Source organism: Callorhinus ursinus, unplaced genomic scaffold, assembly GCF_003265705.2.
Source record: "Callorhinus ursinus isolate GAN/ISIS: 27379988/994484 unplaced genomic scaffold, GSC_fseal_2.0 scaffold39, whole genome shotgun sequence".
Taxonomy (NCBI): domain Eukaryota; kingdom Metazoa; phylum Chordata; class Mammalia; order Carnivora; family Otariidae; genus Callorhinus; species Callorhinus ursinus.
The window spans coordinates 4,479,183-4,493,907 of record NW_027397101.1 but is presented as its reverse complement, the minus strand read 5'-3'; the positions used below and the strand labels follow the sequence as shown (position 1 = coordinate 4,493,907).

The 14,725-nt window shown below is 45.3% G+C and overlaps 1 protein-coding gene across 6 annotated transcripts in view; it reads right to left on the bottom strand.

Annotated features, from left to right (window-relative positions):
* Positions 1 to 6,084, bottom strand: part of DAPK1 (death associated protein kinase 1) — a 178,820-nt gene extending 172,736 nt beyond the window's left edge. Inside the window, exons 1-2 of one of the 6 annotated variants that reach the window (XM_025851609.2) lie at positions 5,966 to 6,084; positions 4,509 to 4,678 (exon numbers count right to left, since the gene is read on the bottom strand). In XM_025851609.2, coding sequence (XP_025707394.2) covers positions 4,509 to 4,570 — 62 coding nt within the window. In that variant the 5' untranslated portion in view covers positions 4,571 to 4,678; positions 5,966 to 6,084. Of the gene's footprint in view, positions 1 to 4,508; positions 4,679 to 4,807; positions 4,893 to 4,999; positions 5,116 to 5,494; positions 5,767 to 5,787; positions 5,883 to 5,965 lie in introns of those variants that run through there. The other 5 variants (XM_025851607.2, XM_025851606.2, XM_025851611.2 and 2 more) reach the window with 5 other exon arrangements.
* Between the last annotated feature and the right edge of the window lie 8,641 nt (positions 6,085 to 14,725).

Genomic DNA, 14,725 nt, shown 5'->3' with positions numbered 1-14,725 from the left:
AAAATGCCTATGGATTGTATGTCAGAATGAGAAAGTTTTCAATTTGAATCATTAAGCTTCCAGCCACCATCTGAACCGATGTAAATTATCTGATGCTCCACTTTGTTTTGTTTAAAGCTGATCTTATGCTTGGACATTTTGGCTACTGTGCATGTAACTGTCCAGTCACAGAGAACACAAAAGGAAAAGCAGTTTTTACTCTTATAAGCTGCAGCCCTTAACATCCCAAGCTCATCTCCACCGGGGTCATCACTCACTGGGGGCCATATGTACGTGCAAGCGTGTGTGTGTGTGTTCACGGTGCTTTACATATATCAATCTACTCATCCAATCAGCAAGCATTTATTGAGCCTCTACCAACAAGTACCTAAGTGGCTTTAGAGATACAAACTGATGAGCAAGTCCAAGGTCACAGCCTTGTGACAACCTGTGAGGAAAGCAGGTAATCAAATAAACAATGACTCTACAGTGTGGTAAACGCTGGGATGGGGACAACAGTTATTAAAAATAATACCTTAAGCAGTGACGGCGTGTCAGGTGGTTACAGCCATGCTCTCTCATTCCCACAACACCCTATAAAGGTCGGTGTCTCCCCACTTTCCAAGTGAGTGTACCGAGGCTGCCTCACACCACACATTGCCTCTCTATCAGCATCAGCATCCACATCATCATTTAGGTCTTAAATCCCCATGCTGGTCCCAATATTGCACCTGCCAACCTGCATTAGCTTGCCCAGGCACTGACGGAGTTTTTGCCTGGTGTTACAGGGCACAATGCATGCCCTGGGGAGAAAAGACCATGGAGCTCACCAGAAGGAAGGCTCAAGCAGGCTACAAGAAGCAACACAAGAGGGGTGCCTAGGTGGCTCAGTCACTGGGCATCTGCCTTCGGCTCGGGTCATGGTCCCGGGGTCCTGGGATCAAGCCCTGCATCAGACTCCCTGCTGGGCGGGAAGCCTGCTTCTCTCTCTCCCACTTACCCTGCTTGTATTCTCTCTCTGGCTGTCTCTCTCTGTCAAATCGATGGGTAAAATCTTTAAAAAAAAAAAAAGCAATACAAGAATAATGACAGCACAAAGCAAGGACATGGCATGGCATGACGCAGTCTGCGGTCATGTTCCAACAGAGTAGAGTGCTTCAAGAGAGCAAGTCTGAAGGGAGAAATCACTGTGGAGGGAATTTCTTCAGGAGGTAGGACCTGGGTCTTAAGATCATGTAAAGTGAGACAGCGAGAGAGGAAAGAAGGCCAGTTCCCCGGGAAAGTGGTGCTCAGAGAGATGTCCAGAAGGCTCACAGGTTAGGCTGGACCACGGCCAACCACATAAGGGGAGCCCGATGGTGGGACAAGTCAGCATGCAGCCTCCCAAGCTCCCACTGATAAGAGTGTCTAAGGCATCCCGGGGCATTAAAAATGAGCCAGATATAATGGCAGATGGAGAAATCTGCACGCATAAGAAACCCTCCCAGAAACACTCCATGGGATGGAAAGAGGGCTTTGTTCTACCTCCTGAGATGGACAGTGAGACCCCAAAGGGCCTCCCAGAGTCAACACAAAAGGTCACCAAACAGTCTTTTAAAGGGAGGGGTGGCTGCTCACAATGGGTTCATGGTCTAGTTCAGAGATGCTTTATTCAGACTCAGAGTGGGGAGGCCAAGGGCAACATCAACGTGCCTCCCCCATGCATGATCCTTTTCCCGGAAGGCCTCCCTTCCCCAAAACTGGTAAACAGATACCTGAACAAAAATTGACTTGCAGGCCAAATTATTAGCCTGGCTGGAACACCCACATGTCTCAGTCAGTCCTGCAAATAATATCTGCACTGGTTTAACTCTTTACTGCTGATTAAAATACTTTTACATGTGTTAGATTATGTGATTTTCACAACAGCTATGACATAAGCATTAAGCCTCTCTATTTTTTTTAAGTCTTTATTTATCATTTATTTAAGTAATCTCTATACCCAACATGGGGCTCAAACTCAGGACCCTGAGAACAAGAGTCACTTGCTCTTTTGACTGAGCCAGCCAGGCACCCCTAAGCCCCTTGCTTTAAAAATGAAGATCCTGAGAGTCAGAGAGGGTGAGGGACTTATTCAAGGTGATTAGCAAGTTGCAGAGCCAGGTTTTGAACCAGGATGGCTGTCCAGTGGTCTGTCTGCTGGATCACTACTGCAATAATCAGAATACTTTATGAAGTTCTTTACAGGGACAGAGAGCTTTTACAGCAGTCCTGGGCAGTACACAGACACACACTAACACACACAAGCACTCATACATATGTACTCTATTTTCCTAAAAGTAAAGTAATAATAGTAATAATACTGAGTGCACCTATCTCCCCTCCTCTGGCTATGGACTTGGTCTCAGCATATGCATAAGTTAAATGAGTACCTATTATTTAGATGACTCCTAAAGACATGCAGGTCAAGTGTAGCATGTTCACACTGGTCTGTGTATAACTCACTACTTACAAGGGCCTTGCATTTGTGCTCAATTATCTGCCCATTTCCATTTCTGTGACACATGAAGCAGCCTCTTTCCTTCATATCTATCTTAGGTCAGGACTTGTTTTCAGGAAGTGGCTATTTCCCAGGCAGATGTAAAAATCACACGGCTTGGGGAAAAAACTTCCCCCTCAAATCAACCATTTTCCCCATTTTTAGGCAAAGCAAAAGAAGCTGTATCAGATGGATGGGCATATATACTTTATTTTAAAAACCCCCAACTCCCAGTTTTCAGAGCCCTTCTCTCAAATCCATAGGTCACACAAATTAAATCAGCCCATCAACCAGGTGTCAATTAGTCTTGCACAGTGGGGAGAAAGTTCTACACAGAAACGGAGACCAAGACAAAAATCAAAGCTAAATGTAGTGAGAACTGAGCAAGCCACCTCTCAGCTCAGAGGCAGAGGGCCTGTCATCTCGCCCACGAAGTAAAGATCACAAACTCCCCCACCAGCCTCAGGGAGGCTTTGTTTTTTTTCTTTCTCATAACACACAATTTTACCAAAAGATCTTACTGAAAATAAGGTCATATACTTAATCCATAAAACAATCGGCTCACCTAATTTTAATCACCCCTCTTTCTAAAAGAATTTATATAATCAGGCCACACGACACAAATGGAATTAAAATACATTTTTTCACCTTTTTTTCCCAGTAGGGAAACTCAAAGGAAAACTTCATATACCACTCGTCTTGCTGAAAACCACAGGAATAAAGTGATTTATTTCTAGTTAAACCAAGTACTTCAACCACATACCCTTAAACCTTAATCTTAAACATATCCATGAAGTATGATTTTTGAGAGCTTTCCTTCTTCCTTATTCCCTCAGGAAATCTCCAATAATATAGCATAAGCTCCTCCTAAGTGCATTCTCTCAGTGATGTCCTGAGTTGATACTAAACACATACAGAAATACTCTCTTACAGTAACCTTTTAAAAATGGCTTTTATTCCCCACTCTTACTGGAACTTGTAAAAAATTTTTGTTAAGCTCCACACTGGAAATTCCCATTAGGTAACTCAGGGTGCTTTTGAATTTCCTCCTAATTAAAAAATAAATAAATAAAAAAAAAAGCTTAGGATCAGGACATCAGGTGAATATGGAAAAATACATACTTTGATACAGGTGTAAGTAAATACACACTTTCTCTTTGTTTCAAGATCCTTTACTCAATACAAATCCACTAAAATCAAATTCTTACTTTGAATCTAAATTTAGGTGTGAAAACTGGGCTTTGTGCTACTTAGACCAGAGCTCAACACATCCTGTCAAATACCCAGTCAAGGGGAAACTGAGCCAGTGCTGAGACGCCTCAAAATAATCATTCTTTGTTCACCTAGAAACTGAACAACTTTGCACTCAGAGTCACAGCTCCCACAGTGGTGGAAGTATGCTCTGGATCCAGATAGCCGTATTAGACTCTCAATCATTTATTTGTTAAAAATTTAACATGGTAAACGAAACCAAAGCAACCACTAACACCAACTGGGTAATTAAATCCCTGGCTGGAGGAAGTTTCAAAATCCAAACCCAACAGCAACATCTGGCAAGCATGCTACCAATACTTGCTCATGTTACTCTGAAAATTCAGAAAGAAAGTATTAAGATTTTAAAAGCCTACTAATTAGTTTGTACTCTGCTTAAATCACATAGAAGATCTAACACCAGATGCAAATATATCTTAGCTTTTGCCTCATCTCCGAACGGCAAAAGCTGACAAGAATTACTGCAGACAATTAAATCTGTTCCTGTCCAGGGCTCTTGTTCAATACCCTTTGCAACATAATCTAACACTGACATTGCCTATCATAGCCCCTTGGATTAGGTGGTTTATTTCTGGACCCCAGCCCGTGCTGGATTAGTAACTCTTTTCTCTACAATTTGCACATCTCTTGGAAGGGAGAGGGAGCCTCCTGATTCAAACTGCATTTGTTTACCGCCCACTGCCCCCAATATTATGCATTCCCACAACCCAGTAGCATGCGCTTCCGGCACCCCCAGTACCTGCCAAGTTCCTCGCCGGTGTCGTAGTAATCATCCACGTTTTCCTGCCTGAACACAGTCATGATAAACTGTCACTCCTCACCAAAGCCCAGCGCACTTCAGCTCCGCTTCCCACACCATCACCACCGCTCCTGCGCCTCCTTGGGCCCCTCATGCATCAGTCTCCAGTCCTTTAAAATAATAGCAACAATAATAATAAAATGACAACCCGAAAAGGAAGGAGTCCTCCTCAGCTAAGAGCCGCTCGCGGAGGACCCTCTCTCCCCAGCTGCCCCTCCCCGCCGGGTGGAGAGGCGCACCCTTTGTTAAACCCGCGCCAGGGACGTCCCCAGCCCCGCATCAACTCGCGCGCGCGTGGAGCCGGGTACAACGGCACCTCAAGGTCCGCGTCCCCAAAAGCACTGCGCTCCGACCGGATCAGAACCGGCTCCGGAAGTGACTGGCCTTCCCGCCTCCCCTTCCTCCACACACACGCCCACCCAGCTCCCCACCTCCGGGGGCGCCGCGGAAGAATGAAGCCCTCGCCCGGGCGAAACGCGCCTCGCTGGAAGCATCCCCCTCCAGCCTGCGGCGGCACGGCAGCCCCCGCGCCACCTCTCGGCTCCCGCACTCCCCGGCCACCGCGACCACCCCCTCCCCCGAGCCAGGCAGTCCCCAGAGGCACATTCCTGGCGACTCCCGCTCCGTTACCCGGCCGACCCGGCGTACGGCCGCCCGGGGGAGCAGGGGAGGAAAGGGAGCGGCCGAGGGAGGCGCGGCCGCCCGCTCCCGGTCTCCGCGCCCCGACACAAAGCGCCCGGCCCGGCCCGCGCCACCTGTTCCCACCCGGCCCGCGGGGCAGAGGGAGCCTCCTGGCTGCGACCCCACTTCTCCCCACAGTCCAGCCGCCCCCGCCTCGGCCTTCCCGGTTGCCCTGGCCGCGGCTGCGAAAGCAAAAGCAGGCGGCGGGGCCCGGGAGGAGCCGGGGAGCGCGCGCGGCCACTCACCCGGGCGCCCGGGAGCTGCCCGGGTCCCTCCGGCGCTGTCGGAGGCCGACCGTGGGCGCCAGCGCGGGAGACGAGCCGGGCGGCGGCGAGTGCGCGGAGCGGCGGCGGGTGCGCGGGGAGGGGGCGAATGGGGGACGCGGGTCCCACGCGTCCGCCCCGGCGTCGGCTCGGTCGGGCTCTCCCCCTCCGGCTCGGGAGCAGCCCCTCGGCTCCTCGCCGCCTTCCTGGCGGAGGGCGGCCGGCAGGCGGCCAATGGGGACCCCGCGGGCGGGCTGGCGGCACGGCCCACCCACCTCCGAGCTGCCCGGCCCGGCCCGCGCTGCGGGTTCTGCGCCGCGCTGACTGCTCCTCCCCGCTCGGCGCTCCCGGCTCGCTGGCGCGCTCTACCGCGCACACCCCCGCACACACCCACTCACCCACACCCACCCTGGAGCCGAGGGAGCGCAGCCGCGCGCGTCGTGGGCGCCCCACCTGTGCACGCCACTCGGCTGCCCCCTTCGGCCGCGTTCCAGAGAAATGCGATTCCTTCGTCCCCGGTGTGTACTGAGCGCCCGGCGTGTGCCAGGCACGGTGCTCGGCACCGGGAACTTGGAGACCAAAATAGATTTTTAAAAATCCCTGCCCTGGTGAAACTTACATTCTGGTGGAGAAGCTAGAAAAGAAATACGTAAGCAAATGAATAGGACCATTTTAGAAGAAATCAGTTCTATGGAGACAGTAACCCAGAAGAACGGGATAGAGAAGGGAGGGAGGGAGTGGGTCGCATTACTTGCCTTTCCTCTCCAGAATAGGTGTTTTGAGCTGAGATCTGAAAGATAAGAAGGTATGCAAAAGAGAAGAAAAGATTGAGGTCTCAGAGGACCAATGAGCAACAGAAAGGAAGGGTTTATGTGTGCTCTTCAATAAGTATTGGCTATTGATGACTTGAAACGTGGATAGTCTCCAAGTGTTCTAGAAGTGTGAAATGCACGTGGCATTCCAAGACTTGGTATAGAAATAAGAATGACGGGCGCCTGGGTGGCTCAGTCGTTAAGCGTCTGCCTTGCGCTCAGGTCATGATCCCAGGGTGTTGGGATCGAGCCCCGCATCGGGCTCCCTGCTCCACAGGAAGCCTGCTTCTCCCCCCCCACCGCCTTGTGTTCCCTCTCTCGCTGTGTCTCTCTCTGTCAAATAAATAAAATCTTAAAAAAAAATTCTTAGAAATAAGAATGAAAAGTATCTCGTGAATATTTTTGTAATAACTACATGTTCAGATGATAGCATTTTGGACACACTGAGTTAAATAAAATCTATTATTAAAATTAATTTCACCTTTTACTTTATAAAATGCAGCTACTAGAAAATGTAACACTACCTTTGGGGCTTGCATTATGTCTCTGAAGAGCGTGCTAGTCTACACAGAGACCCCATACCTCCTGGAGACTTTATCCACTCTCTCTTCTTACCCTGTGCTCCCACCAATGCTTTGGGTCTGGGAGACAGAAAAGATGGTTTCCCATAGGGACTCCTGGAGATCCCCAAACAGAAAAGTTCCTACAGGGAAATCTACCTTACTGCTTAGAATTGTAGGCACTATGTGAGCCCTCTGAGATTTCAGAGTTATATCACTGTTCAAATAACCCAGATTTTCTAAAATGAGGTTTAAACTCGTTTTGGGTCAACAGAAGTTTGAACAGTAGAAATGTTGCCCTACTGCCAAAAAAAGAAAAAAAAAAAAAAGAATGCCCCTCAGACCTTATATCAGACTGTCCTTTTTTTTTTTAAGATTTTATTTTATTTATTTTAGACATAGAGAGAGAGAGAGAGAGGGCACAGACACACAAGAGCAGGGGAGGGGCAGAGGGGGAAGGGGAGGGATTGAAAATCTCCAGCAGACTCATTGCTGAGCAGGAGCCCAAGGTGTGGCTCAATCTCACCACCCTGAAATTATGACCTGAGCCAAAACCAAGAGTGGGATGCTTGACCAACTGAGCCACCCAGGTGCCCCTCAGACCATCTGCTTAAAGAACATTACATTTAGTGGCCCAAAGGAAGAGCAAGTGTTCATGATGATAGAAGTAAGGGAAGGTTCCAAATCAGGAAATGCTATTAACCTAAGTGGTGGGTTTGAGAATTATACCAAAGGATCTTAAGAGGTGAGAAATACAGTCAAAAAATAACAACAAAAGAAAAGGTGACTCATCTGGGGGAAATGTAAATGAATATATCTGTTGGGGGGGGAATATTTAAAAACAGATGTTTGGGAGAAACTTGGAAAGTGCTCATGGACGACTGCTTTCTGGCTAATATTTTTCCTGCAAAAAAATGTAAGTGTGTTTTCCAAGGCAATGAGGATTGGCTCTGTTTGGGGGCTAGCATGTCTTGCCTACCATGTTCCGTGTGCTAATCACACGACATTTTCTGGGATCCTGGGAGGTGCATGAAGGTGGGTATCACAAAATTGGATCTAATATTGGTGGAGCCATTTAAGGGCTGAACGACCTCGGATGTGTCCCTTACACTCCAAGCTTCATGTCTGCGTTAATTTAGGCAAGCATTTTAGAGGAGGAAAATGCGGTAGTTAAAAAAACATGGCCAAAAATTCAACCAAGAAGTGGAGTCTAATTTTTCTCCCCATGACCATGAGCTGGCCCTAATGCTTTGCTTCTCAGAAAATGTGACGGAAATGACACAGCATAAAGTCCTTCCAAGGCCAGGTCATAAGGCCTTTACGAGCTTCTGCCTCACCCTCTCCTTCTCTGTAACTCATTCTGGCTCTCTTTTTCTCCCTCTACTCTCTCACTCCCTCTGCCTTCAGCTGCCATGGTTACCCTGGGGCTGCCATGTGGAGAGACCATGTGGAGAGACCACAGAAAGAAAGAAGCCCAAGGAAGCCAGCTGTTCCAGCCCCACGCCCCACCCCCACCCCCAGCTACTCGTGTTTTCACAACCCAGGCTCTGGGAGCAGTATCAATGATTGTTACTGTTTTAAGTCATTCTTTTGGGGTGGTTTGTTACAGAGCAATACATAACTTATCAGAGAGTTAGGAAGAAAATAAGAACTGTCTTAATGTGTACCAGATGCCCGGTAGACTAAATTATTCTCTTGCTTAATCTTCAAAGAACTCTGTACATTAGCTGTCTCACTTTTTTTTTTTGCTTTATACTTAACCTTAGTGTCATCACCTGCAAAATGGGGACAGTAACAGACCCTTGAATATTCCTCGGACTTGCTGGGAGAATAGAGAGAGACACTGCATGAAATAGGGCTTTGTACATTATAAAATACATCAGGGTGTTGGAGCAAGAAGGGCTCCAAGAGGCATCTCTCAGATGGAAGGCAGCAATACAGTAATCCTCAAATCATGAGATTTAAGCTGGAAAGGACGTCTGTGAAAATAAATGATTATGAATATGGACAATGGATTATGATAATCATGATGCCAGGATTTAAAACGGACTCAGATCTAGAAGTTAGAACATTATTTCATATCTGTATTAGGGTAAAATAACTACTGCTCTAAAGCCCAACAAAACTTAGAGTTCTAACAAATTAAAAGTTTATTTCTTACTCTCAGCACCGAGGTTTGCAGGAGATAGAGAGGTAGACAGAGGGCTACCCCCCGCCCCCATAGTCATTCAGGGAGCCAAGTTTCTGCCCTCTGAGGGATCCGTGTTCCCTCAGTGCGCGCGAGCTTCTTCTTGATCCTTCTCTTCTACTGGCTGATAAGAGAGGAGAGAATCCAGAGAAAACTACACTGGAAGCTTATTAAGGGGGTCGTCAGGTTTGAAGTCTAAGGCCTAACCATTTGTGGGCAAGATATTCTAAGACCTATCAGAGTGGACCACATTAGCTCTGTTCACCTTCCAATTACTTTTTAATAACAAGTCTTTGGCTTTTATCAAGGGCTTTTTTTTTTTTAATTTTAATTCCAGTGTAGTTAACATACAGTGTTATGTAAGGTTCAGATGTACGGGGGCTTATATTTTAATTTTTTAAAATATTTTATTTATTTATTTGCCAGAGAGAGAGAGAGAGAGAGCACAAGCAGGGGAAGCAGCAGGCAGAGGGAGAAGCAGGATCCCCGCTGAGCAAGAGGCCAGAATGTGTCCCGGGACTCCATCCCAGGACTCTGGGATTGTGACCTGAGCCAAAGGCAGACGCTTAACCAACCAAGCCACCCAGGCACCCCTTAAATTTTTTTTTAAAGATTTATTTATTTGGGAGAGAGAGAGAGCGTGCGCACGTGAACATGAGCAGAGGAAGAGGCAGAGGGAGAGGGAGAAACTCTCAAGTAGACTCCAATATCCAGCACAGATCCCAATTCAGCACAAAGTCCCACGACTCTGGGATCATGACCAGAGCCGAAACCAAAAGTTGGACGCTCAACCAAGTGAGCCACCCACGCACCCCCAAGGGGCTTATATTTTTAAACTGCCCTGTGAAAAATGGCTCTGTACCTGTGGCTTCCCTTGGAGGGATTGACCATTATGCAGCCGAGTATCTCTTATGTAGGAAGTCACATGACTGCATCCAATCCCTCCCAATACTGAGCACTAAGATAACTCATCTTTTTTTTTGTGAGACAATGAAAATCATAAAGCTCATTCTGTTTTCCATTTTCCCTGGATTCCAAAAAGCATGTGGCAATCTCAGAAAGTATCATCCTCTAAGTAATGTCCAATTGACCATATTATCTGAGTCAGTAAATAAACATGTGTTATCTAGTATACATTAGATACTGAGGATGCCGAGATGAAAGAAACCTTCTTTATCCTCAAGTAACTCAGTCTAATGAGGGAGCCCAAGGAACAAAGAAGACTGTTCCATTACAGCGTGACTCTGCTAGATATAATCCATTCACTCCTCTAGAGCCAATCTCGATCCTTCTCCAACCTTACAGGTTGGCAGACTGGGCTGTGAGATTATTTTCACTCATTTTCTTGTCCTCTTCCTGCTGGTTGGTTTGGCCAGTGGGGAACCCTGGTATGAGGTCAAGAAGGAGGGAGGAGAATGAAGCCAGGAGAGTTACTCTCCTGTTTTCCTCACAGAAAGGTTGCCTTGGTCACTGTCAAACAAAGGTCTACTGCTCTTCATCAGATAACCTCTTCCACATGATTTTCTCTGTCCAGGCTGTTGGTAACCAGTCTATCACCTTGTCTGTTTGGACCTAGAGTTAGTGCCTGATCAACTGTTACTAACCTGGATTCCTACCCCATCCCTTATGGGTCCCCTGCACCCCTCCCACACCTCTCTGAATCATCCTAATTAGAGTGCGCCATCTCCTTCCTCTGGGACCCTGATTGCTAGTGTAAGGAGAGCGGAATCTCAGACTGCTGTGAAAGCACAAAGGGAGGGCACTTAATTCAGATAAAGGCCAAAGGTGGAGGGTGATGATGGGGGAGCCTGGGGTTTTAGGGAAATTTCCTAGAGGAGCTGACATCCTAATAAAACATGAAAAAAAGATTAAGAATTGGCAGAATAAAATGGTAGGTGATGGGGTGGTGGATTGGGGGGGGCGCCACGGGTGGGAGAGAAGGGCATCAAGACAGAGGAAAATAGTGAAGGTAAAATCATAGATGTGAGGTAGATAATGGATCATTCGGCTCTAAGCAATAAACTTTAGGCAGTGAAATGGCAAAAAGTAAGAGCAGAGAAAGGGTCTTTTCCACCATGCCCAGGACCTAGATAAGAGCAGAGAGGTAAACCAAGGTAGATTTTGACAGCCTTGTCCATAATGTCATTAATTTGGCACATGCTCAGAGATGGTGGGTAGAGAACAACAACAAGATACTTTAAGGAGGTAGAAATCACAGGACTTTGTACTTGAGGAAAAGGACAGAATCAGGGCAATATCCAAGCTTTTGGTTAAGTGATTAGAAAGATTGCTGTTATGTAGGCTGAAATACAGGTGCACAAGTTGCATGGGGTAGAGAAGATGATGTCAGCCTTGGAGATATGAAGCTTGAGGTGCCCTGGGCATCTAGATGATATCCAGGTGAGTTGGGCACCCGTGGGATAGACAGGCTGATTCTGGCGTTCACCAAGGGGACCAGCGCATGAAGTAGATGGAAACAGGATGCAGGACTAGAAAGAGCCCTTGGGGCAGAACTCTTGGGAACAGAAACTATCAACCCAAGCAAATACAGAGGGGTAAGTATGCTTGGTCAGTAGCTATAAATTGCCAACTAACCTGATGAGCAGCTATGAGTTTTACTTGTGTTTCTTGGGGCCAGAATGGGCACCACCAGTGGGTAGTGAATTAAGACCTCATGAATCCTGAGTGCCTTACACGCCTGTGTATATATAGTGCACCGTGAATATTTGCCGTCTTCTTGGTCTAATAGGTTACTAACTTCCTTATCTATGCTAATACATCTTGTGAATTTCATCCATCTCATTTATTTTCTTGTTTTCTATAATAGAGTTGAATATGCACAAACAAAATACCAAATGCAGGTTACACACGTCCTTCCTGTGAGTTATTCGAAGCACCTTTCTGACCCCTTTTCCCACCATTCCTCCAGACTCACCTTTTTTTGTAGTGTATGGGTATAAAAATTAGGGCTTCACAGTGCCTCCCTGGCCCTCTGAGCTGGAGTATGTGACCTCAGATTTAAGAGCCCATAACATGGATTTTGCTTACTTCTCTACCCCTACTTCCCCTCTGACTCAGCTTCTTTCCAATTTTCATTTATTGTACCCTGAGGTATTGAATGCATTTCTGACCCCCATCAAATCCTTTGTGAAGACAAGTAGGGTGTACATAAACGCGTGCAAATCACTGACCAGTATCTGAAAGGCCACAGGACATTATAAACATCTGGGACTATAAAGTTTACTCTTGCCCTTAGCCTGATTTCTTTTGTGCCTGGCCCAATTTCTTCTAGGTTCTGACACTACCTGAGGCAAAGGTTGGTAACACTGACAACACTTATAAAACTCATGGCCCAGAATGTCAGTCAGGTCCCTAACTAAAGGCACACAGGGCTGCCTCTACACAGCATACACTTGACTCACTTGATTATTATATGCAAATGTGGAATTTGTGGGACAAGTATCCTTCTTTCCCCATAGAAGTTACCCACTGGTGGGTTTTAGTGTAGTTAGCTACAAGATTCTACATTTCTCTCTTGAGATTGTGTGGCTATAATTGGAAAGAAGAGTAGAACATTCAAAGGAGTTTCTCCTTTGTCAAACAAATTCAAAGCAAGACTAAAAAAAAAAAAAAAACCCAAAAAGCCAGCCAGAAAGAAACACTCAAGATTATTCATCCATTAGAACTGGATGTACCAATCATGATTGCAGATAAAATCTGAACTTATAGTCACATCGATTTAGTGAATGTAGTTATACTTATTTTCTATTGCTTCTAATTTTTTTTCCTCTGCTGGTGACTAATAAACCTCTTTAAAGCCATCATACTTAATACCATTGATTTCTATTTATTTTTCCTTTCAGCAAAAATGATGGTAAAAAATATTTTTTATCAAAATTCATCTTTTGGGGGGCAGATAGGTATTAAATATTACAGAAGATTCAATATCAGTGAAAGCCTCTGGGTTTCTTGGCATGGTTTCATGCAATAAAAGTCCCATTACTCAAATCAGTGAAGTGATTTACAGCCTTATTCACGGCAGTTTGGTAGGATTTATAGAAACATCGCTTTTTTAAAAAGACAAACTTGTCATAAATCTTTCCAGAAGGTTCTGTCAGTTTGAAGATTTGCAAATAGAGCAATAATCTTTGACCCATTCAATGTTGTATTCTCCCACCAAGAACTTAAAATTTATACACCTATAAAATTGGTGTTTTCTGCTTATATACACTTAGTGAGTCTAAATTTACTCTTTTTAAAAAAACTATGTAAGAGTAATGGGTGTAATTTAATTTGCTGCTTAAATATTTCTACAATTTTCTCTCAATTTTAAGAAATTCTGAGAAGATGAAAATTTCTGAGAAAATACCCTTCAAGAACACTACACTGGGTTTATAGCAGCTTAGAAATCCAGGATTACTTCTCATAGTCTAATGCTCATCATTAACTTAATTATTTATTGCATGGTAAGAGTAATGGTCAGACAGACCCTGGGATTGATGATTTAGAAGGAGTCACATTTTCCTTTTCTTTAGAGTTCTCTTAAGGAAAGGATCTACTTGGGTTTTCTGTTATTTCCTGCTGATTTCCTAGAAGAAGTCCCTGAATGGAACTTTCCAACACAATCAGTAAAAATAGTCCCTAACCAAGGTTACCCAAAAAAGGCACAATAGTTGAAAATGCATTTCCCACCTCTCCTGCATGCCGCCCCCACTCCCTTCCGTCTACTTCACCCTCTTAAGGTTTAAACAACATAGATCCCCCATCCTATACTAACTTTTTGCATAGGTGATTAATTTTTCAAATATTAACTAAAGAGATTCTTCCATATATTAAAAAAATTACATTTTAATTGACTTAAATATGTCTTAAGTGACTTTAGCATGTCTTTTAAATGGTTTTTGATTAGGTACTTGATTATAAGCTTATTATATACAAGCTGCATTTATATAACCTTTTAAAATACTTGTAGGCTCTGGGGCACCTGGGTGGCTCAGTCAGCTAAGCATCTGACTCATGGTTTCTGCTCAGGCCATGATCTCCTGGGCTGTGAGACTGGGCCCTGTGTGGGGCTCCATGCTGAGCTCGGGATTCTCTCTGTCCCTCTACCCCTTCCCCCGTTTGCACGCGAGTGCTCTCTCTCGCTCTCTCTCAAATAAATAAATCTTTAAATAATAAAATAAAATACTTACAGACCCCTTGACTGTTAGAAGTCCATGTTTTATGTCTTTTAGAATGTCTCAAAAAGCTAGGACTAGAAAAGCATGGTAGTAGGTACATGGTAGCACACAGTGAATATTTTCTCTTGGATTGATTGCCTTGTAGTATAATTAATTAGCTACAATAATATTCAGATATGCAGACAGTGTTTGCTTTTAACCAAAATGCATTCCAGGGAACTGGAACATCATGCAGCCCGGGGTAAAACAGCACTTTTCCATGGGAAGAGCAGGATAATTGGAGGTTGTCTTCCTGACCAAGGGTTTGGCATGAAATAAATTGTGGCAGTAAACAAAACTATGTTATAAAAGCCAAGACTCAGAAACTATAACCCTGAAAATATAAAACAGTAAAATTCTGCTCCAAGCCTAATAAAATGGGCATAAATGCACTGCACACATCCACCAGTACTCCACTGTGATAGGTAGGTGAG